The sequence below is a fragment of the Molossus molossus genome, unplaced genomic scaffold, assembly GCF_014108415.1.
Source record: "Molossus molossus isolate mMolMol1 unplaced genomic scaffold, mMolMol1.p scaffold_m16_p_12, whole genome shotgun sequence".
Taxonomy (NCBI): Eukaryota; Metazoa; Chordata; class Mammalia; order Chiroptera; family Molossidae; genus Molossus; species Molossus molossus.
In genome coordinates this window covers 44341463-44363238 of record NW_023425347.1, presented here as the reverse complement: position 1 = coordinate 44363238, position 21776 = coordinate 44341463, and the positions used below count along the sequence as shown (strand labels likewise).

General features: G+C 36.7%; 1 protein-coding gene and 1 non-coding gene across 35 annotated transcripts in view; both read right to left on the bottom strand.

Annotated features, from left to right (window-relative positions):
- FUBP1 (far upstream element binding protein 1) overlaps positions 1–15404 on the bottom strand; it is a 37617-nt gene extending 22213 nt beyond the window's left edge. For 11 of the 34 annotated variants that reach the window (XR_004958846.1, XR_004958844.1, XR_004958845.1 and 8 more), the window contains exons 1-14: positions 15200–15404; positions 7867–7957; positions 6956–7018; positions 6147–6185; positions 5609–5648; positions 5016–5068; positions 4856–4927; positions 4672–4729; positions 2204–2366; positions 2008–2106; positions 1783–1884; positions 1418–1520; positions 1203–1303; positions 260–401 (exon numbers count right to left, since the gene is read on the bottom strand). Coding sequence is in view for 26 of the 34 variants with exons in the window: in XM_036255240.1 (XP_036111133.1) it covers positions 260–401; positions 1203–1303; positions 1418–1520; positions 1783–1884; positions 2008–2106; positions 2204–2366; positions 4672–4729; positions 4856–4927; positions 5016–5068; positions 5609–5648; positions 6147–6185; positions 6956–7018; positions 7867–7957; positions 15200–15319 (1246 nt within the window). In the remaining 8 variants the exon portion in view is untranslated. The remainder of the gene's footprint in view (positions 1–259; positions 402–1202; positions 1304–1417; positions 1521–1782; positions 1885–2007; positions 2107–2203; positions 2367–4671; positions 4730–4855; positions 4928–5015; positions 5069–5608; positions 5649–6146; positions 6186–6955; positions 7019–7866; positions 7958–15199) is intronic. The other 23 variants (XR_004958849.1, XM_036255261.1, XM_036255254.1 and 20 more) reach the window with 7 other exon arrangements.
- On the bottom strand, positions 9580–9699 carry LOC118627402. The gene has a single exon (XR_004959147.1). It is a non-coding gene; the product is annotated as a small nucleolar RNA SNORA28 (small nucleolar RNA).
- Positions 15405–21776: the final 6372 nt, after the last annotated feature.

Genomic DNA, 21776 nt, shown 5'->3' with positions numbered 1-21776 from the left:
ACTTTTGGGGTCAAAAGAAAAGTTTCTTACACTAATAATTACACTGTTGGTCTCCTCTAGAAGTTAATGTGAATCAAATTCCACTCTTTTTGTGTTTTAGTTGTTACTATCAACGTAACACTTTTCTACTAAAATACAGCTCAGGAAAAAAATCACTGGTACTTATTTAGAACAGCCACAGAAATATCACCAGAAAAATCAAATAACAGGTTGAAATTTTAACCACACATTAAAACATTAAGAGTTTAAAATACATTGCCTTTTCCTATTATTAATCCAGTTTTCCCAGTTGGTACAATGAAATTAAATTCTTGGAGTCCACCAGGTGGTCCCATATTCCAGTTGCCTTGACCTCTACCTCTTCCTCGACCACCAGGTCCAGGTCCACCAGGATTACCAGCCTTAAGAGGAGAAAGACAAGCAAGTCAGCATAAAAATAATACTCTTCTTGCCCTGGCCGGTTTGGCTCAGCGGTTAGAGCGTTGGCCTGCAGTCTGGAGAGACCCAGGTTCCGTTCCCACTATGGGCACGTACCTCGGTTGCAGTCTGTCCCCGTCCCCCCCCCCCCCGCCCTGATTGGATCGTGTGAGTGGTGACCACTCGATGTGTCCTTTTCACGTCGATGTTTCTCTCTCTCCCCCTCCCTCCCACTCTATCTGAACAAAATATCAAAATAAATAAACTCATTACATGTCTATTTTCCACAACTCTCATTTTCCTAAATCAGAAATTTAGAGAAGCTGGAAAGTAAGTTGGCCAAAATAATCAGCCAGTAATAACCACCATTTATTCTTTATATACTGGAATAAGGTAGCCGCCTTCCTGCTCCAAGATGTTTACTTCAAAGCAATTTAAACTTTGTAGTTATTAACTAATTACCATCAGATTCTGATATAAAATAAATGAAGGGAGGCACTTTCAGATTTGATGAAGGAATTATTTTTTTTAAATCCTCACCCAAGGACAGGTTTTTATTGATTAGGGAGAGAGAAACATTGACGTGAGAAAGAAACATCTATCAGTTGTTTCCTCTATACTCCTCGACCAGGTATCCAACCTGCAACCTAGATACGTGTCCTGACTGGGAAGTGAACCCACAATCTTTTTGGTGTATGGGATGATGTTCCAACTGAGCCACCAGGCCAAGGAAAAAAAATTTTGAGTGAAAATTAAAAAAAAAAAATATCAGTGTCCTATCAAACCTGTACACTTCGAAGAAGGTCTGTAATAATTTCTGCAGCATGTTGACATCGGTCTGGAGGTCCTGTTATTTGTGCTATTCTGTCAGGTGTTGTTCCATCATCTTCAAAATAACAGAAAAAAAAAAAAGAAACAAAATGGATTACTTTAGCATTAAATGTATCAGTGTCACAAATAATTGCAACCAACACTTAGAAAATTAAGTATATGTACTTACCTGGCTTAAACTGAATTCGAACACCAGCATCATTTTGTATTTTTTTAATCATCTCTCCATTTCTTCCTATTACAATGCCAACAGCAAATCTTGGAATGGGGACCTTATGCAAAGGAGACTAAGTATTAATATTAATAAAGTCATTTCCTGAAAATCAAGCTGCCTCAAATCATCAAAGTATATATAACACTTTATTTATATCAAATGGGGTAACAAGGCACAAAATATACTACTGTATTCTAAGGTGGAAAGTGGGAGAAAAGAAGACACAATGTTAGAGAAGGATATGTAAATATAAAATAGAAAAGTCACTATTATACTTATGGATTAGCATACAACCATTCCTGATGAGTATTTTTACTTACATCTATCCCTTCATTTCCTCCTATTCTTGACCCATACTCATTTCGAACTTCTCTGAAACCACCTTGATCACGAATTAACTCTAACACCATTTCCTTGGCTTGCTGAAGTAGAAAAAATTACCCAATTTAGAAAGCATGTCTCAAAACGTTGCAGTTTATTCATATGTTTTGCTCATTCTGCACCCACCCCAAACCTTTCCCTATAAAATATAAACTTAAGTTTACTTGAACTTTGTATGGATCTCCTGTAATTCTAAGAGGTTTGTCAGCACCAGTGTTCTGAGGTCCATCTTGAATCATAACCATTTTAACTCCAGCCCGCTCCTGTTAATCATAAAAACCATATGTGTTAATAAAAGAGGAGTGGAAGAAAACTGGCTTCAAAACAGGTGAATAGTAATCATTTTACAAATAATAATACCTGAAGTTGTTTAATAGTCTCTCCCCCCTTTCCAATAACTAATCCTGCCTTGCTAGCTGGAATCATTATTTCTTGAACTGCATTTCCTGGTCCATCACCATGATGGAAGCCAGGGGCTGGTCTTCCTTTTTCAACAATCTGGTCCAGTAACCGTTTTGCTGACCTGTTAACAAATTAACAGTTAATAGGTTGTAGCATATCCAAAGAGAGAAATACAAAATATAATCAGTAACTACTTTTAATTCCAGTTAGGGGGCTTAAAGCTACAAAAAAAATAAATAAAATTATTATTATTTTTTTGGACAGAGTGGGAAGGAGAAAGGGAGGGAGGGGAGAGGGAGAGAGAGAAGAGAGAATCATTGATATGAAAGAAACACACCAATTGGTTGCCTCCTGCATGACCCTGACTGGCGCTAGGGACAGAACCTGCAACCCAGGTATGTGCCCTTGACCGAGAATCAAACCTGCAACGCTTGGTTCCAAGGGCCAACGCTCTAATTGCTGAGCCAAACCAGCCAGAGCTTAAAGCTGAATTCTAACAATTTAAAAATAATTTTTTTTCTTTATTAAATTTTAGAGAGAGAGGAAGGGAGAGGGAGAGAGAGATAAAAACACTAATGAGAGAGAACATCAATTGGCAAACTCCTGCATGCCCGAGAGAACATCAATTGGCAAACTCCTGCATGACCCCCACTGGGGTTCAGGCCCACAACCTAGGCATGTGCCCTGACTAGGATCAAACAAGCGACCTCTTGGTGCATGGGTCAATGCTCAACTACTGAGCCCCACTGGCCAGGTTGAATTTTAACAACTTTAATGAAAAGAAAATGCCATCAGGGTCAAAGATCAAAACTATTCAATCAATATTCTAGGTACAGAATTTTCTTTATTTTTGAGAATCCAGAATTTCTAGGAAGTAGCACTCAAATTCTAAAGTTATTCCAATATTAAGCTGATTCTAAATGAAATATTTATGTTTCTAAACCATCATTTTGGTCAAATGTCAAAATTTATTCATTCAACAAATACATAAGGAATATCAGTTATATTCCAGGCATTATTCTAGGTAATGGGGTTACAGAACTGAACAAAATAGACAAGAGTTTCTGCTGGCATGGCTTAATTTAATTAAATAAGTAAAAATAACATGTTATAAAAATTACATGTCATCTAGAAAGTACTATAAAGCAAATCAAAGCAGAATCAGGACAACAAAATGTGTGTATATGTGTGTGAAGGGTTGCTATTTTATGGAATATAGATATGGGAGACCTTACTGATAAAAACACATCTGAGCCAAGATCTGAAGGAAGAGGGGGAGGGAACATGAAAATATCGGGGGGGTGGGGGTGGGGGGGGATGTTCCAGAGAGAAGAAATAGGAAATGCAAAGGACTCAAATGAGAGGCCTGCTTGATGTGCTGAAAGAACAGAAGAGGCTACATTTTGGAAAATGGTAAAAAAAAACAAACCCAACAAAGTGAGAAAAACAGCAGGTAAGTAGGCCATGAAAAACATCAACTTTCACTCTAACTGAGGAAGCACTAGAGGATTTTGAGCAAAGTGGTGTTATGAACTGACTCACATTCTACAAGAATCACTGTGGCTATACTGTTATAAGAACAGTATAAGACTATTGTTGAACAAGGCTAAAACAATGGAGACACATTGCAATAATACAGGCAAATGGTATCACAGATAAGGTGATAGTATAGAAGGTGGCAAAAAGAGGCTAGATTTCAAATAAATTATGAATAAAAAATGACCAAGACTTGCTTTTGGATAAGAAATAAGAGAAAGATAAAGCATTAAAACAGACTTCCATACAAATGAGAGATAAATGAGTAAAAAAATAAAAATTAAATAAAATAAAAGCAGGCTGGGAATGGGGTGTAAAACAATAATTCTGTTTTTTAACAATCTAAAGTTTGAGATGCCTAATAGACATTCAAGTGAAGGCAATGAGCAGTTGGATATGAGTCTGGAATTTAAGAAAAGAGATCAAGGCTGAAGATAAAAATTTAGGAGAAAGACAGACTAAGAAAGAGGAGCACAGAAGTGAGTATGCAGGCAAGTGGTCCACTGTGTCAAACAGTGCTGACAGGCTGAATGAAAAAGTAGCCAGCTGTGATCTCTAAATAAACCAATTTTAATGGAACAGTGGGAATAAAAGCCTAACTGGTGTAAGATCAAGACAAAATGAAAACAGGCAGATGATATACCAAGTAGAGAAGAGCTACCTCTTTTTTTAAGAAGCTTTGTTGTAAAAGGGAGCAGAGAAATAGAAATGTGGGGTTCAGGGATGGTTTTGGTTAAGGAGAGATTTTCAAGCATGTCTGTATACTATTAGACATTATCTAGAAAAGAGGGGGAAATTAATAGTGCAGGAGAAAGTCAGTTCAATTGCAAAGGCAATGTTCTTCAGTAGGAAGAAGAGGCTGGCCTCAGACACATGATTTTCATACTTACTGGACAGACTCAGGTGTTCCAGTTAACATACAAGACCTTTCTGGAAGGCCACCACTGTCTAAAATTTAAAACAAAACAAAAAACTTTAAGGCTAAGGAAAGATCAACAAATACTATAATTTTCACTAGCAGCTTAAAAATACACTCATTTTCTACTGGGTATGAAAATAGTAAAAGAACATTACCAGGAGCAATCTGTATTTTGCATCCAGATTCCTGCTGTATGCGTGAGATCTGTTCACCTCCTCTGCCAATTACTAATAAGACAAAAGAGAATTGTTTGCTGAAAGATTGTAAAGTATGTTTTGATTATGCTTTCAAAGCTTTAAAAATTAGGTTACTTACTAAATCCAACCATTCCATCTGGAACTTTGTATTCTTCAGTCATTACAGACCTGCTAAAAAAAAACCAGAAACTAACATTTTCCTTCAAAGCAAGACAATTTATTTACATATAAAAGGCACTCTACTGATAAAAATGGAAGTCTAATGGCTCCTAATGGCTCAAGCCAGGGTTCCAGGAACATGTTTAAATCTAAAATATGGCTTGAGTAGTTAAAGCCAAAATCTTAATTAAGGTAACACACATCAAGTGAGGAGGGTATGGTGGATGGAACAGTCTGAAGGCATGCACAGATGGAACAGAGTTCAGGGAGTATCATCATAACTGTTTTTTTTTTAAATGGTATTTTAATTCACCTTAGTTCTTCTAAAATGTGGCTAATTACACCCATTCTTCCAAACTACAAATGTACCTCACTCAAAGAGAAAAAAGATCAATTGTATCACCTTCTTAAGTTGAAGGAAATGAATTATATGTACACACACACACACAAAATAAGGGCAGACACATATTCACCATACACTAACTTGGTTGTGTTTTACTTCCACTTCAACTAAAACTTGCAAAGTACTCTTTGAAAAGCATTTGACTATACCTTTGCTGCTGATGCATCGGTGGTAACTGTGTTCCAAAAGCTACCAAAAAATTAAATAAAAAATGAAAGTTTAAATTCAAGTTTACATATTTTTAATGCAGCCTTATCAAGCAACTCTAAAATCTTTCCCTGATGCTCAAACAACATCTTGAAGGGAGTAAAACTATATGCAGAATACTTAAATCAACACCGACAGTAGGCAAAAATAGTCAGTAAAAGGACAGACATTACTAGCAATGATATCGATAAAAGAAACCGTCCTTTTTCAAGTGGTGCGAGCATAGATTAAGAAATGGAGGAATAACATAAACTGATAATGTAAAACAATTTAGCAGTCAAATATCACTATTATATGCCCGGTCATAATTGAAGTGAGAGATCATAAAGATCGGAGGTACATTTTTACAAAGAACTTCATTAAAAAATAATATTCATGGCCTTCAACTAACTTCAAATATAACCAACAAAAGATAGGAACAAAATTCTGATTAAAATCCAGTTACTTTATTTTTTAACCTAATTTCAAATAAATACTTACAGTCATTTTGAGGAGCAACTTTCTTAGCATCTGGTTGATCTGCAAAATTAAGAGTCTTTTAATTTTTGCCAATAAGTACATATATAAGAATCAGTTCCCCCTGCCCAAGCAAGAATATCAATATAAACATTGATTGAGGTAGCTGAGGGTATGGTGTCATTTGAACTCAAAGTGCCAAAACTTAGACCAAACTATTCATGTTTAAAAATGCACAGACATTTTTTTTTTTTTTTACAAATTCTTTTGATTGTATCAAATCACTGACCTTAATGTATGTAAAGCACTTTAGAATGTTTTAAGACAAAGTATTTAGGTCCATTACTAGCAAAATATCACATGCTAAAGGCTAATGATGCTTCCCACTGTAGAAACTGAAGACTGGAAGAAAAAAAAGACCTATCAAAATGTGAAAATTTGACATATCAGAAGTTGAGTGTATCTGACAGTGACCACAAAGCTATGCAAAATAAATTTTAAAATGACATTACAAGGCAATCTCAATCTAAACTGTTCTATTGTTCTTCACCAAACATTTCAAGGCATAAACTTCAGCAGAAACTCAAAGCAACTACGTGACTACCTTCATCTACGCCCTTTACAGATGAATGCAATGCATACCTTAAGAATAGACAACCAATAGCTTAAAGTACTATTCTCCTCCCCCCTTCAAACGTAAATGATTAAACATCAGAATGTTGTACAGCAAAAATTCAGACACATAATCCAAGAAATATTGTGTCCATATAAGAAATCCACTGGTTTATTTCACGTTTACATACTAAACACAGGTAATAAATAAAAATTCCTGCCTTTAAAAGGAGAGGGCATTCCCTCCCAGTGTGTTGTACTGCTCGGACTTGTCCAAGAGCCATCTACACATAAAATAAAAAGAATACATTACATACAACATCTGAAGCATCATTAGCTCATTTTTTTTGTATATTAAAACCTCACTATATATGTGAAAGTCACTTAATAAAACCAAGTACTCCTGGTCAAAAGCTACAAATACATTCTATAGGCTCATTCAGAATCCTCCTTTAAAAAAATATATATAAAAAAAGAAATTGTATCAAAATTCATACATCAAATCTAAAACAAAAATATGTGCCAACTTCTAAGTTCAGAAACTTCAACAATTATATATTTTTTAAAAATATAAGGCACTGTAAATCTACTGCTTTAAGCCACATTGAGTTAAACCTGAAACACAAAACAAGGTACTAAAATAAAAAGAAATATAACAAAAAAATGGTATAGCCTGCAACACACTATAATAGCAAACTATAGCAACTTCAACCTTTAAAGTGAAATCTGAAATAGCAAAACAATGAAAATATAGCATATAAAGATTAATTTATGTATGATGAGAAAAACCTGTGAAATGTCCCCTAAACAATTAACTTGTATTTTCATAACCCACCCCCCGCCACCATATTAGCAAGTCGTCTGTGCAAACTGTCAATCTGGCACAATCTTAAAAGAAGAAAAACGATGTTTTCTAATAAGATAAAAACTGGCTGGTTGACTCAAATTTTACCTACCTTGTCTAGGTCTCTCCCCACCCCGCCCCCCGCCCCTTTCCTTTTGAGGCCAAAATAAGCCTTACAATTTTAGGAACCTTATGATAAAAGTAATGTCCATACAACATTAGAAAAATATTAAAAATTACTTCAACTAAACTGTGTAAAACAATTAAATACGTATGGCTTTAACTTACCTCCATCTTCCAAAGGTCTTTTTTGTCCTCCATAACCATAGTCATTTGAATTCAGTGATGTACCAGCATCACCTCCAATTTTTGCTGCAATCTTAAAAAACAAAAATATACTATCATTTAGAATGGCGTCATAACTACTATAAACTATTCAGTACTCAATTTCCTCACATAGTTCCTAATACATATATGTGCCAAATAACTATTACATAAAATTAATTTTAATAGACAAATTAAAATTATAGTTCATTACTACCATTAATAACTTCAGAGATTTAACAAATAATCACCTGGAATTAAGCTGATACATCTCCATAAGAATAAATAAAAAAGTAATCAATTAGGAATCTTTAGAAGACTGACCAAATAGCTCGAAGAAAATCTGAATCCTAATTCTATCTCTGCCACAGCTCTCTCCCATGACGGCAGAAGACATGGACATAGAAAATGTGAACACCTTGTGGAACTCTATGGCTGTGCCATCTAACAGTGCAGACACTAGCTACATGTGGTTGAATACTTAAAATAGTCCAAATTAGAGATGCACTTTGAAGTGTAAAGTATATAGATATTGAAAACTCGAAATTAAAGAATGTGAAGCATCTAAAGATTTTTCATATTGAATACATTAAAATAGTAATATTTTAGACATGTTGGATTAAATAAAACATAACTTGCATTATATTTCTACTGGACAATTTTGCTCTAAGAAAACATGGGGGCAAGAGAGCCTCAGAAATAGAGCCATAAGTCATTATACCCATAAAGACCTAACACAGCAAATAATTGCCTGCATTTTCCTAAACAAAAATCACATGCGAAATGCCAGCCTCAAGTCACAAGTGAGGTACAAGTGGACATTTACTGCATTTTTCTATGAAAGAAGAAATGAAACTAATATTGCTGAGTGCCAGTAACAGGCTAAGTTCCACACTACAATAACTATTTCATGTTCCTTTTGTCCTTGAATAATCATAACAACTCTATGAGGCAGAGAGTACTTAGTGAGGTAGAGAGCCATCTCACAGTTTAAAAAAATAAAATCAAGAGATTAATTTAACTAAGGTTACATAGTTAAGTCAATGGTGATGTCCCAATTTCTACACAGTTCCATGCTAATTACTATGAGGGGGTAATCACTAAAGCTGGGTGAATGGCTGATCAGAGTTCATATTACATTATTCTTTTAATTTTGAATATGCGTGAAATTTTCCATGATAAAAAAAATTAAATGGAAAATCAAACTTTTGGTAACTGGAATTCCACTCAAGATACCATAATGCATAACTAAACCAACTATACCTCAAGCTCCATTATAACTAGAAAACTAGAGAGTGTATTTAGCGACTTGAGTCATAAATACACTATGTATCACTAAAGCCCCCCCCTCCATTTATGTATGTATACGTGTGTATGTATACACGTTTGTGTGTGTGTCAGTTCCCATATACCAACTATATTTCCTAGGGTTCCTAGATTTCCTTATCTGTACATGCCAACACCTATAGCAAAACATATTAGGATTAAGTATAACAATACCTGACTGTACTATGGCTTTGGTCAATTTAACCTTCCTTCATCATCTTTCACTTTCCCAAAAGCCTGTTTGCATTTTTGAGCATCCAATTAAAATCTTATTTCTTTTCTAAAAAGTTTCCTCATCATACCTGAAAACAGCTGCTTTTCCACCCTTATGTTTTTGTTTTCTTTTTTTACACTATCTGAGTCTATATAACGGCTTGTCTCAGAGGAGAGAGCACCAAAACAGGTAAAACTTTGCTGCTATAGCAAGCTCAAATTGTGTCAGACCGTTTTGTCTACCATTAAGTTTTAAATACACTGCCAGGTACTGATGAGCACTTACGTTAAGTATTTCAGGCCAGAGAAAATAGTAATGCTGATGACTGGAAAATAGTTTAGGCTGTGACTATCTTCTGCAGTTACCTTTTATAAATGCTCTATAAATTTGCAGAGCGGCACTCCCTGAACTACAGTGAACTTCTGCACAGAGAAAGCATACTTATTTATACCTCCCTATTCATCGAAGAGTTATGTTTTTATTGATTTTAGAGAGAGCAAGGGAGAGGGGGAGAGAAACATCGATGTGCAACTAGATGCCTCCCATTCGCACCCGACCAGGCACTGAACCCGTGTGACCTTTTGGTGCATGAGAGGACGCTCAACCAACTGAGCCACATGGGCTGAATGGTTACAAAACCATCCAAATGAAACTGAAAGTTTACACTTGGTTCAGTCAAAAGAACCAGTAACATCACCTCAAAAATTCAGAACTAGTAAGAAGCCATCAGAGAAGAGCTTTTAGTAAAAATACTAACAACACAGATTTGATCAATTCTCTAAGATCAATAGAAAACACACATTTCCTAAGTCAGCAGTTTCCAGTATTTTTCATCTCATAGCCCACATAAACTAATTACTAAAAATTCTGTGACACATCAAAAAATATTTTTCCAATCTGACAAAAAAAAAAGAAAAGAAAAGAGATTCATTCATACCAGATGGCTATTGTTGTGTTGCTCTTGTTATTTTTTTAATTTGACAATCTAAGGGAAAAAAGGTCAGTGTCCCTGACTAGTGAAGTATTGCATGTTTTAAAAATTCTTGTTGGCACACAGGTTGAAAATCACTGTCTTAAGTCATTAAGAGGAGGATTCATTTGAGAGAAATAGTAGTTCCTAAAATCCAACCTCCAACTAACTATATAAAATTCTTATGAGCCCTGGCCAGTTTGGCTCAGCGGTTAGAGCGTCGGCCTGCGGTCCAGAGAGACGCGGGTTCGGTTCCCCCTAAGGGCGCGTACCTCGGTTGCGGTTTGTCCCCGGCCCTGGTCGGTTGTGCGGGTGGCAGCCACTCGATGTGTTCCTTTCACGTCGATGTTTCTCTCTCTCTCTGTTCCTCTCTCTCCCTCCCACTCTACCTGAACAAAAAATGGAAAAATGTCCTCGGGTGAGGATAAAAAAAAATTCTTATGAGACTAGTGAAATTAAGTGTAGTCAATTCCTTTGATTTAATTTACAGTAATAATTCAAGCTTTACATTTGGACGTGCTCTACTTCTAAAATGAGCAAATTTTTTTTCATGGTTTATTGTTTTAGCATTTCCCACCTTTCTTCATGGACTATTCCTATAATTTAAGAATTCTTGAGTTGAAAGGAAATTTAAAATATTATTTAGTCATAACACCCGATTTTAGAGATTTTTAAAAAGTCAAAAGCTGATTCTTAGAAGTAAACTACCTAAATGCCTAATATGACTAGCTCCTATTTTTCAGTCCACTACATGCTTCTTTAGGCTTTGCAGTACTACTGTGATTTTGGGGTGGGTTGTGATTCTGGTTCAACTGCTTTGGGTTCCTGCCAAATTTTCCTATGGATTCTGTGCCTCGTTCACCATATCTATACAAAGGAGAAAATAGTTTTTCTACACTTACCTTGTAGGATGGTTGTGAGAGTGAAATGAATACAGGTTTAGCACGGAGCCTAACATGTATAAATTGCTAATTATTATGAAGGGATCAGAATACTATAATTCAACTATAAGACAGGGTCTGTATGACTTCAAATATTTGATTTTAACAGACTTTTATTTGTCCTGCTGAAGATATATGCAGTTACATTTTATTTGTGAAAAATGCCTGTGGGAGAATAAGATATGTGATTATTCTTTGTATCCCTAAGATCTGACATAGCCATATTGCAGGCATTCAAGAAATGAATTTCTGTAAGAACATAATTATTTTGAAAATAAGATTTCATTAAAGATACTTCTTGATTCAGTCCAGCTGGTGTGGCTCAGTGGTTGAGTGTGGACCCATGCACCAAGAGGTTGCCGGTTCGATTTCCGGTCAGGACACATGCCCAGGTTGTGGGTCTGATCCCCAGTGGGGGGCATTCAGGAGACAGCCAGTTGATATTCTCTCATCGATGTTTCTATCTCTCTTTCCCTCTCCCTTCCTCTCTCTCTAAAATCAATAAAGAAAACAAAATTAAGGGGAAAAAAAAGATATTTCTTGATTCAAGTCAATAATATTGAGTACCTATTAAGGGCCAGGTCTTGATGGTTCCCATGCGCCAGAAATGTGAAGATGCATTAAAGACACTAGAAATACTACTAGGCCACCATTTTATTAACATTGTCATCTCTCTGCAACACTGGAATTTTTGCTTATTATCATAATCAAACTTTGCTATTCTGTCACAAATGTTAAAAAAAAGTCATACTCAGATGCTAGTTTTCATTGAAGAGATTAATGGTAATTAAAGTCAACAATTCTATTTTATAAAATTATCACTGCATTAAAAAAACATAATGCAGTCTGAATCATTTTTACAATTATCAAGGAGATTTCAAGAATAACCGAATACTGGCCCTGGCTGGATAGCTCAGTTGGTTGAAGGATCGTCCAAATATGCCAAGGTTGCAAGTTCAATTTCCCATCAGGGCGCATACAAGAATTAACCAATGAATGCATAAATAAGTGGAACAACAAATGGATGTCTTGCTTTCTCTTCTTATTCCCACTCCCCCCACTCTAAAACAAACAAACAAACAAGAATAACTGAGTACTTAATAACTAATTTACTAGTTGAGCAGGATGGATGAAGTTTGATTATTCTTGCTAACTTGTGATCCACCAACCACTCTACTCATCTAGTTTCAGCCTCTGACTGATTCATTACTATCTTCATATAATCTCAAGGAAAAAAAGTGCATAGATGCATTTTAATTTTCCAATTTCAGAGACAGAACCAAAGATCAAATCAAAGAATCCCAACCTCATCCTCTGGAGTCACAACCTGAAATATAAAAATATAAATTTCTAAAGTGTACAGGTTGGAAACTCTAAACTAGAGAAGCAAGCTGGTGCCGTGTTGGATTTAGCTCACAGAGTATTATAAAAATCTGTATATTTCACATTGAAAATAAACAATTAGGATTCTCTGGGGAAAAAAAGATTTGTCAACTTGGCTTAAATTACCATATGACAACAATCAGCCACTAGCATTTACTAGGTGGGGACCAGGAATCCTAATCACTTATCCTGCTTTCCTGTATAAAAAATAACCGTTCAACTAAAAATGCCCATAGTATTCCCATTGGCACTCAGCTCTCTGATAGCAAGAAGCTGTTCTTATACCTCTTCCTTCCAAAAGAACACAGCAGAATACTTTGGACAAAGAAATGAAACTTAAAGTTAGATGGGAATTTTGGAAATATAACTCAGTATCCTTTAGGAAAAAGTGGTTCAATTAACCTAATTTGTTCCTTCAATCCAAGTACTTTCCCTACATCCCACTTATATAATAACACAAACAGGCATCCTCAAATGTAATCAGAAGTGCTAATTCAACACAAAAGCTAAATTTGGAAATCTCATATTTAAGATCAATTCTGTAAAGAAACAATCAAATTATTACAGCAATCTATAAAGAATCATTACAGCTAGGGCACTGGGGCAGCTGACCTATTGGCATATAAAGAGTATAAAAAATTCAGTTTGAGAACAATTTCTATATCCAAAAAGGTCTAACTTAACCAAGAAATTATAGCTTAGCCAAGTAATGAAACCCAATTTTTTATTAAGAGTACGGCAACCCAAAGTCTTTCAGAAGTTGTATCCACCTGTACCTTTTATCACTTCATTTTCCACCCTCTTTCCCCCCACCCAACACTATCCTCCAGTGACTTCATTCTTGGGTTCTTGTCATTGCAAAAACCCCCATACCTTTGCACATGCTACTTCTTTTCTCCACTGATAAAACTCTCACTCATTCTTTAATGCCTTGTTTAAAATATCAGTCCTTTACTTCAGCAGTTCGGCACCTCATCTCCCAGTGATGTGCGCAGTGCTTAACTCATAGTAGGAACTATATGTTTACATATGAAGTAAGTTAACAGTGCTCATATTTTGTCCACCCCTTTCTGAAAGCATCAATCAGATATAATTCATTTATATTTGGTTCCTTTAACTATATCATAACTTCCTAGAAGGCAGAAATCCAATCCACACACTAAAAAATTCTCCAGTGTGTGGCACATTAATTCAATATGCTGGTTGAAAAAAAATAATTCAGGGGAGTCCTCCAACCCAATCTAATAAAACACCGCTAACAGAGGTCCCGTCATGATACATGTTTCAGTCGCTATTCTAAACACGTTCAAAATAAATAAAAATTAGGTGGAAAAAACCGCAGAATCAGTATTAATGACTTTTCGCTGACTCCCCTAAATATTCTGATCATAAACAAGTACAGGCACATTTTTATTTATAATGTGTTCCTATCATAAAAATAAGAGTGATCTGTTACCTCACTAGCGATTTTACGGATTTTGACTCAAATAATCCAACTGGAGCGGGGGAAAGTTAACTATAAGTGAATTCCTAACACAATCAAAGCACAGCACATCAGTTTCTGATTACCATTCGCTTAACACTGATGTCGGAAAATGACTGGCACCTATTATGCCAATTTTGCTTACATACAAGCCCAGACCAACATCATACGTTTTAAAGTTGTAATTATATTAAGGTACTACCCAATAAAGATGAAGTTCAAATTTAAAAAACCTTTAAATTTCCTTAAGTACATGAGTTGTTTTTTATAACAGCTTTCGTTTGTGAAAGAAGTACCTTCAGGGCAAATGTATGCACCTACGTAACACAAAGAGGTGGTCAGTTTACGACTCTGAACGGAGAGGCAGATTCAAATTGAAACTTGGGGTAAAATGGGCCTGAAGCCATTTTGAGAAATAAGGGGGAAGGACTGGTAGAACACAGACACTAAATCCCGCCCCGAGGAAGTATTCCAACACGAGACTGCGTGCTCTCTTAAGTCTCTTCCTTGTAGATGTAGAAGTGAATGCTATCGAACGACTGATTGCGAAGAAAACTCGAATGAGCTGTAAGCTGTAGACTTCGGGGCAGAACCCGGTCCTTCCCCAAACTCACTGCCAGAACCTTCTATCCCATTGTGTAAAACTACGCGCGCTTTATCCCACGGGGGAGCATATTCAATTTGAGAAAAAGGCCATGCTAACTCCTTGGAGAAAAAACACGAGTGCCGCAGGAGAAAGACCTAAAGCCATCCAGGCGCAGCACGCGTTGGGATTCCAACGGGCTCAGACAGCAAGAACACAAACCCGAGTTCCAGCCTCTGGCCGGTACTACCAACGTGGAAAAACGTGAGTCTCCGCACATTTCAGAGCCCGGAAGAGCATGTCTTTCCTCTTCCTCTGCGCGAAGAAGTAGCGGCCTACTCAGCCAGTGGCCAATTACCGTGAGCTGTCGGGATCCCGCCGCGCGGTCCTGGCTTACCTGCCGGGCTCTCTGCAGCGCATCTTTGAAAGCATCATTAACTCCTCCGCCACCACCGCCGCCGCCTCCACCACCAGCTGAGCCAGAGGAGGGCGGAGGGACTGTTGAATAGTCTGCCATGTCTCCCCTACTGTGGCCACTACCGCTCTTCGCAGAGACCTTCTCCCAGCCAACTGCTAAGAAAGAAAGAAAATGGCGGCCGTGGAGCCTGTATCACATTCTTGTGCGACCATCGTGCCGTAAAGGGGCGGAGATTGAAAGCATGAAATCTCGCGATGTCTTAAGCAAGGCGCTCTATAGGGGCGGGGCTGGGAGGGGACCAAAAAAAAAAAAAAAGGACAGGAAAAAAGATGTCGCGAGAATTATGTTCAAGCTTTCGCGAGAATGTGGTTTATGTTGGCGCCTCCTCTCCGCGGGGTCTTGTGTTGAGGCTGAGAACTGTTCCTCTGCGGAATGTAGGTTTGGCGCGGCGACCACGGCAGGCTCGAGTTTCTGAAAGCCTGGAGAAAAGTCGTAGTGTTTCTGGAAGTTCGCTGCCTAAGGGAGTTACTGTCGGTGAATTTTTACGCCGGGGGGGTGGGGGTGGGGTTATGTGTATCCATGGGGAAGAGGGTGACGTCACGAGCGTAACGACGACGCTTCAGTGTCTTGAGAGCACCGCAGCCCGGAGTGCACCTGGGAAAAGCGCTACCTTGCCGCCGCGAGGTGATGCTCCGGAGAATGTCCACCCGGTGTAGCGGGAACTCCGCATGATTTTCAGGGTAGTAAAGTGCCCCTGTATTTTATTTCTAGATTGAAAGAGTGTTTTGAGTTTTATCACAGGTGGGGATGAATTCAGGCTGGAGCCCTCTTAGTTGTCGAGATGATTTCGAACTGTTTGGGTAAAGAATGTGGATGAGGCTGTGACAGTATGACTGCCCTCCCCCATATGTTTTTAAAACATAATTGTTCCTAAAATTCAGTTTTAACCACTCTTAGTAACCTAGTGTTGTATGTGTCCGTCCGTGATCAGTTTTATTGAGGGCCTTATAATTAAGAACAACATTCTCTTCTTAACCGAAATTGAGTTTGTAGCTTCTTAGAAATAATTTTTTACCCCAGCCCTACCTTGTGAGAACTCAAATGGAAGGTAATGTTGTGAACTGTCATCTTAGGACTAGAAAATTATTTTTGTATTCTCTCTTATCTACTTCAGTTATCAAGTAATTTCAGATCTTCAGACCTTCCCGAGTATACGGTGGCACGTCATTTACTGCATTAATAGTAGTTCCAAACTTTGAGGACGCTGTGGAAGACAATCACAGTGACTTTTTCCAAACTCTCTCCTTTTAGATAACAAAGAAAGAGGTAAAATGAATTTTACCAACTTTGGCATTCTGTTTTTTTATAATTAGGTCTAAAAGAGTACCTTTCCCCCATTGCTGGTCTTATAATTGAGAGAAATGCATGCTGCAGTCTTCTGATACCTGAAATTAATGTGTCCACTTGATCCAAGGACCAAAATAAGACAGATAAGGAAACAGTTATATGCACATACATACAACTGGGTTATCATTTTCCTCCCATCTTATCCCTTTATAGTTCTCATTATTTTTTTAGAGTTCATAAACATCCCTTTTAATTATAGAGGAATTTTTATTTGGAAAAGTAGTGAATGTATTGGACTACAGGTTAAATAAGCTGGTAAAAAGAAAAATTAAAAGCATTGTTGGGTGGTATTGCCAAATAGAACTTTTCTAGTTGCATTTTGAGAAAGTGTTCAACAAATGGCATTTATTAATCAGTAATTGATTTTTAAAAATAATTTGTAAGACTTATGTACCAATCAGACCTTCTGATCAATGTAGTTAAACCACAGTGATATAGTTTATCTCTATTTTGTTAGACTTATGTACCAGTCAGACCTTGTGATTAACGTAGAATTAACCACAGTGATATAATTTATCTCTAAACAAATAAGCTTTATTTCACGTATACAGCCATTTTAATTGTCTCTAAATATTGAAAATAAGGACTACCATTTCTAGTTTTTGGGGTGTTTGTTTTTTGTAGCTTCGCCTGGAAGTATGGAAATTCTGGGATAGGAACCAATTGGAAACAGTCTAGATCAGGATTTCTCAATCTCAGCACTATTAACACTTTTCTGTCCAAGTCTTTGTTTTGCAGTACTACTGTGCATTGTAGTATGTTTAGCATTCTTGGCTTCTATCCATAAAAGCCAGTAGCCTACCACCCCACCTCACTCCACCCCACCTCACCCCACCCCCAATTGTGACAACCAAAATGTCTCCAGACATTACAAATGTCTCCTGGGAGGCAAAATCATCCCACATTGAGAACCACTGGTTAGCCTTCCTTCCTACCCCTGCCTTCATCCATCAGGAAGAACTATTTACTATACTTCTGAACTATGCATAATACAAATTCCATTACTTTTCACCTCCTGTACTCCCAAGTTACCATCACCTCACTCCTGGACTGTTACAGAAGCATTTTAGTGGTTTTTATGCTTCCACCCTTACATCTATACAATTTACTTTGAAAAATTATGAAATGTTGTACAGAAAAGTGTATAATATACATGTAAAAGCTCAAAGGTAACAAATACCCATATATCTACTCTCCAGGAATGTTCTCCATGGAATAGACTGTTACTAGTACTTTTGAAGCTCTAGGGTGCTGCTAGCTGATTGTATTATAGTTGTTTCTTCTTATGGCTGCTTGAACGATTTCTTTAAAACGCAGATCAGATCAGATCATTCCACCTGTATCTTCAGTTTCACTTAAAAATTTTTTTTTTCTTTATTGATTTTACAGAGAGAGGAAGGGAGAGGAAGAGATAGATAGAAACATCAATGAGAGAAAACATCGATCGGCCACTTCCTGCATGCCCCACACTGGGGATTGGGCCCACAATCTGGGCATGTGCCTGACCCGGAATAGAACCGGTGATCTCTTGGTGCATGGGTTGATCCTCAGTCAGTGAGCCACACTGGGCCTGGCCAGTTTCACTTTAAATCCTACCTCCTGGAGTGAGTGCTCTAAGGGCTCCATATAACCAGCCCACTGTCTCTGTACCTTCTTTTCTCTTTACCCTTTTCCTCTTACTCCACTTCAGTTGTCTGGTTACCTTGTCTGTGATCTTTCCTGCCTCAGACTTTATACTTGCTTTTTCTTCTGCCTGGGATGCCTTTATAGACCTTCACATGGGTTATCTGTCATCCTCATTCAGGCCTGAGTTCAGATGTTGCTTCCTTAGACCATTTCTGACCTCTGGTTGTGCCATTCCGCAACCATTCTATGCATTACCATGCTCTCTTTATAGCATTTATCTAAAATTAAATCATTTATCTAAAATCTTATATTCTGTGTGTTTACTTGTTTATTGTCTTTCTTCCACTAGAATGCAAACTGGAAGGCAAGGACCCTATGTATCTCTACCATTGACCAGGCCCTAAAACAAAGTCTTAGCATTCTAGATATTTGTTGAATGAATGAATACTGAAAAAAATCCATCTCTACCTTTTAGTTGGTTCTGTGACATTGGGCAAATGACATAGTCTTTGTGCTCAGGTATCTCTTCTACATAATAATCATGACCTGCCTTGGTATCCTGGAATGAGATGTCTCTGTGAGCATTTCAGAAACTGTGAAGTGTTATACAATGGAAATTGGTATTATCAAACATATAATTTGGCTTCTGGTATATCATAATCAGGAAAGGGTAATCCATGTTACTCTCTTTCTGTAAATTTTGTGGATTAAACAGCTATGTTCAAATCTTAGTTTTGGGAAGACTGTAACCAGTGACTTTTGATTAGGTTACTTGTGAGTTCATTCTGAGTCCATTCAATCTCAAACCCATTTGTACTTTACTGGTTTATTCTATATACCTTCATGATAACTGATGAAATCAAACTTTTCTTGAAAAAGATTATTCCCCTTTGCAATGTAAATTCTCTTAATAGTGGATGTATTATAGCTGACCTAAAATTAAGTTATTGTGCTCTCACAGTTGGCTAAATATTCAGCTGAATTATATTGTAGTCACATTCTTATCACAAAAATTGGTATTTCATGTTTCATCCTCTGGATGAAGCAAAAGTCACTGTTTTTCAGTTTATAGAAGTCTAGCAGGGAGCATTGAGATTTGCCAAATAACAGAATGAAAAGATTAGCAAAGATAATAAAAGTTGGGCAATTAAATATGTTGGCAAGGTTTTTCATTTTGTCTTTGGATTTATTGGTTACCAAATGATTGAGTGATTCTTGGCACAACTTTTCACTATCAGATTTGTTAAATCTGTGTACAGTATTAACAGATTCTTATTTATAGCTATTGGAGAAAAATCATTCAACATGGCTTTTTCTACAAACATTTTAAGAATGGCAAAATTGTACGGGCTTACTGCCTCGCCTTTATATCCATCGTTTACCTTCTAACAACTCTTAGTGAGAAGGATCTGATAACCTCATGTTATATTCTATGTGTCATTTAAACCAGGCCTGTATTTTCTCAGTGAGCAGTCACAACAGATTCAAGTTAGATAGGAGGAAAGTCACCACTTCAAATTAAAGTAAACGGTCCAGGATATTGTCAGGATATTTGATCATTAGGTTGGTCGTTGGTCTCAATGGCTTTTATATTCCTTCTAATCGAATTTCTAGGATTCTATTTCAAACTAACATATGAGTGGAAGCAGGAAATATTTGCATTTTAAAAGACAAAGTTGCTAACACAAATGTAATTTTGGAACATTGTGGAGAATAACAATTTGACTAGTGTCTGAAACTGGAGGCAGCTCCATATAGTGTGAAGGACTCTGGACTTGGTCCCAGGGGATCTATATTCAAGTCCAATCCATGTGCCCTTTGGTAAGTCACACAGCTTCTTCCTTTTACCAGCATACCAAAAAGAGGAGGTAATTTGTTCTGTTTTTGAAAAGTAGCTGATAGTAAAGGGTTATACAAAGTTATGTAGTGATTTCTGTTTTCCTTTTCAGAATTTACCAGAGCATCATCTCACTCTCAGTTACTAGAAATTTCTTATCTGATTTGAATGCCAAATTTGATGATGTATTCTGATTGAAAGGCTATTAGAGGATTGGTGAATGTTAGAATATTGCTCACAACCATTGATTTACCCTGAATCCAGCCTTTTATCCTCCCTGTCACTCCCACCTGTTCATAACTGTAGAGCCTCTGAGCCTTTGCATGTATTTTTCTCTTTGTCAGAAACATTTCTCACCTCTTCCATTTTACTTTGCCAAATACCTTTCATTTTCTCAGAGAGTCTGTCCAAAACTCTCAAATTTAGAGATTCCTATTTGTTCTCATGTATAATATTATGGTAATAACACCATAATATTATTTATTGTTTATTTAGACTTCCCACTGGATTGTAAGGTCCATGACAGTAAGGGCTGTCTTTTCTGTGTGTTTACGGCATAGCACACTCTAAAACATAGCAATAACTAATAAAAGCTAGTTTGTATATTGGACACTGTTCTAAGTGCTTTACATGTATTTAATTCATTCTCACAATGGTTTTATTAAGGTGCTTATTAAAAATCTCCATTTTACTCAGGCACAAATAAGTTAACTAATTCCAAAGACCTGTTAGTAAATGTTAGAGCTGTTATTTGAACCCAGATAGTCTGACTTGAAAGAATGGGAGAATCTATAAAAAGTCAAGTAATAATTGTTTCTCTCTACAATTTCAAAAGTATGATGCACAACTTAGTATTACTTTCTTGGGTTTTTAAAACATTTGTATTACTTTTTATCAAGACTTAGGCCAAAATTCTTCATGGAAAAAAACCTCTTAATATAAGGTAATAAATATAGATTACTTAACAAAATTTAAAGAACCCATGTGTTGTACAACATGATTGAAGCTGTTTTTCTGTATTGTTATTGCATTGGGTGGATTAGTAATCTAGAGTATATAGTACTTTATGGTGTGTGTAAATACTTGTATCTATATGTGCACATATTTGTATACACATATACATATGTATTGATGATGATTAATTTTATTTTTTAAATACATTACTCAGGGGTTTGTGTGTTTGTAGTGCACCTCACTAACTAAGCCTCTTCAAGGCAAAGATAGGATTAACTGTTTTCCATTTTTCCCCTGTATTACCACACAGCACCTATGATAGTGTTTGTAATGTTTTTCTGAGTATTGGATTTCTCTACAAAATAGCCCATCTGCAAAAAGAAGCATAGTAAGAGTTTTTAGCTTAGACTCTTCAAAGAATTCTGAGTAAAATTCTTATAATTTAATGTTTTAGAACAATTAATGCTTCAGACAAATCTTTGTGAAAATGAGATAAATTTTCTTTGCCCTTTAGGATCTCATCAGTGAAGGTGGAAAGGAGGAATTTGCTAAAGTACCATTCCTCACTTTACAGGGTTCTTCAAATCTAATGAAAGAATGAACATTCTCTCATTTACTGTGAACATTCTCTCATAAAGAATGAACATACAAAGGACCTCTTTGAATGTATACAGAGTGCTTGTTTAGCTAGTTGCACATATGTTGGCATTTTTCTGTAAGCAGAATTTGTTC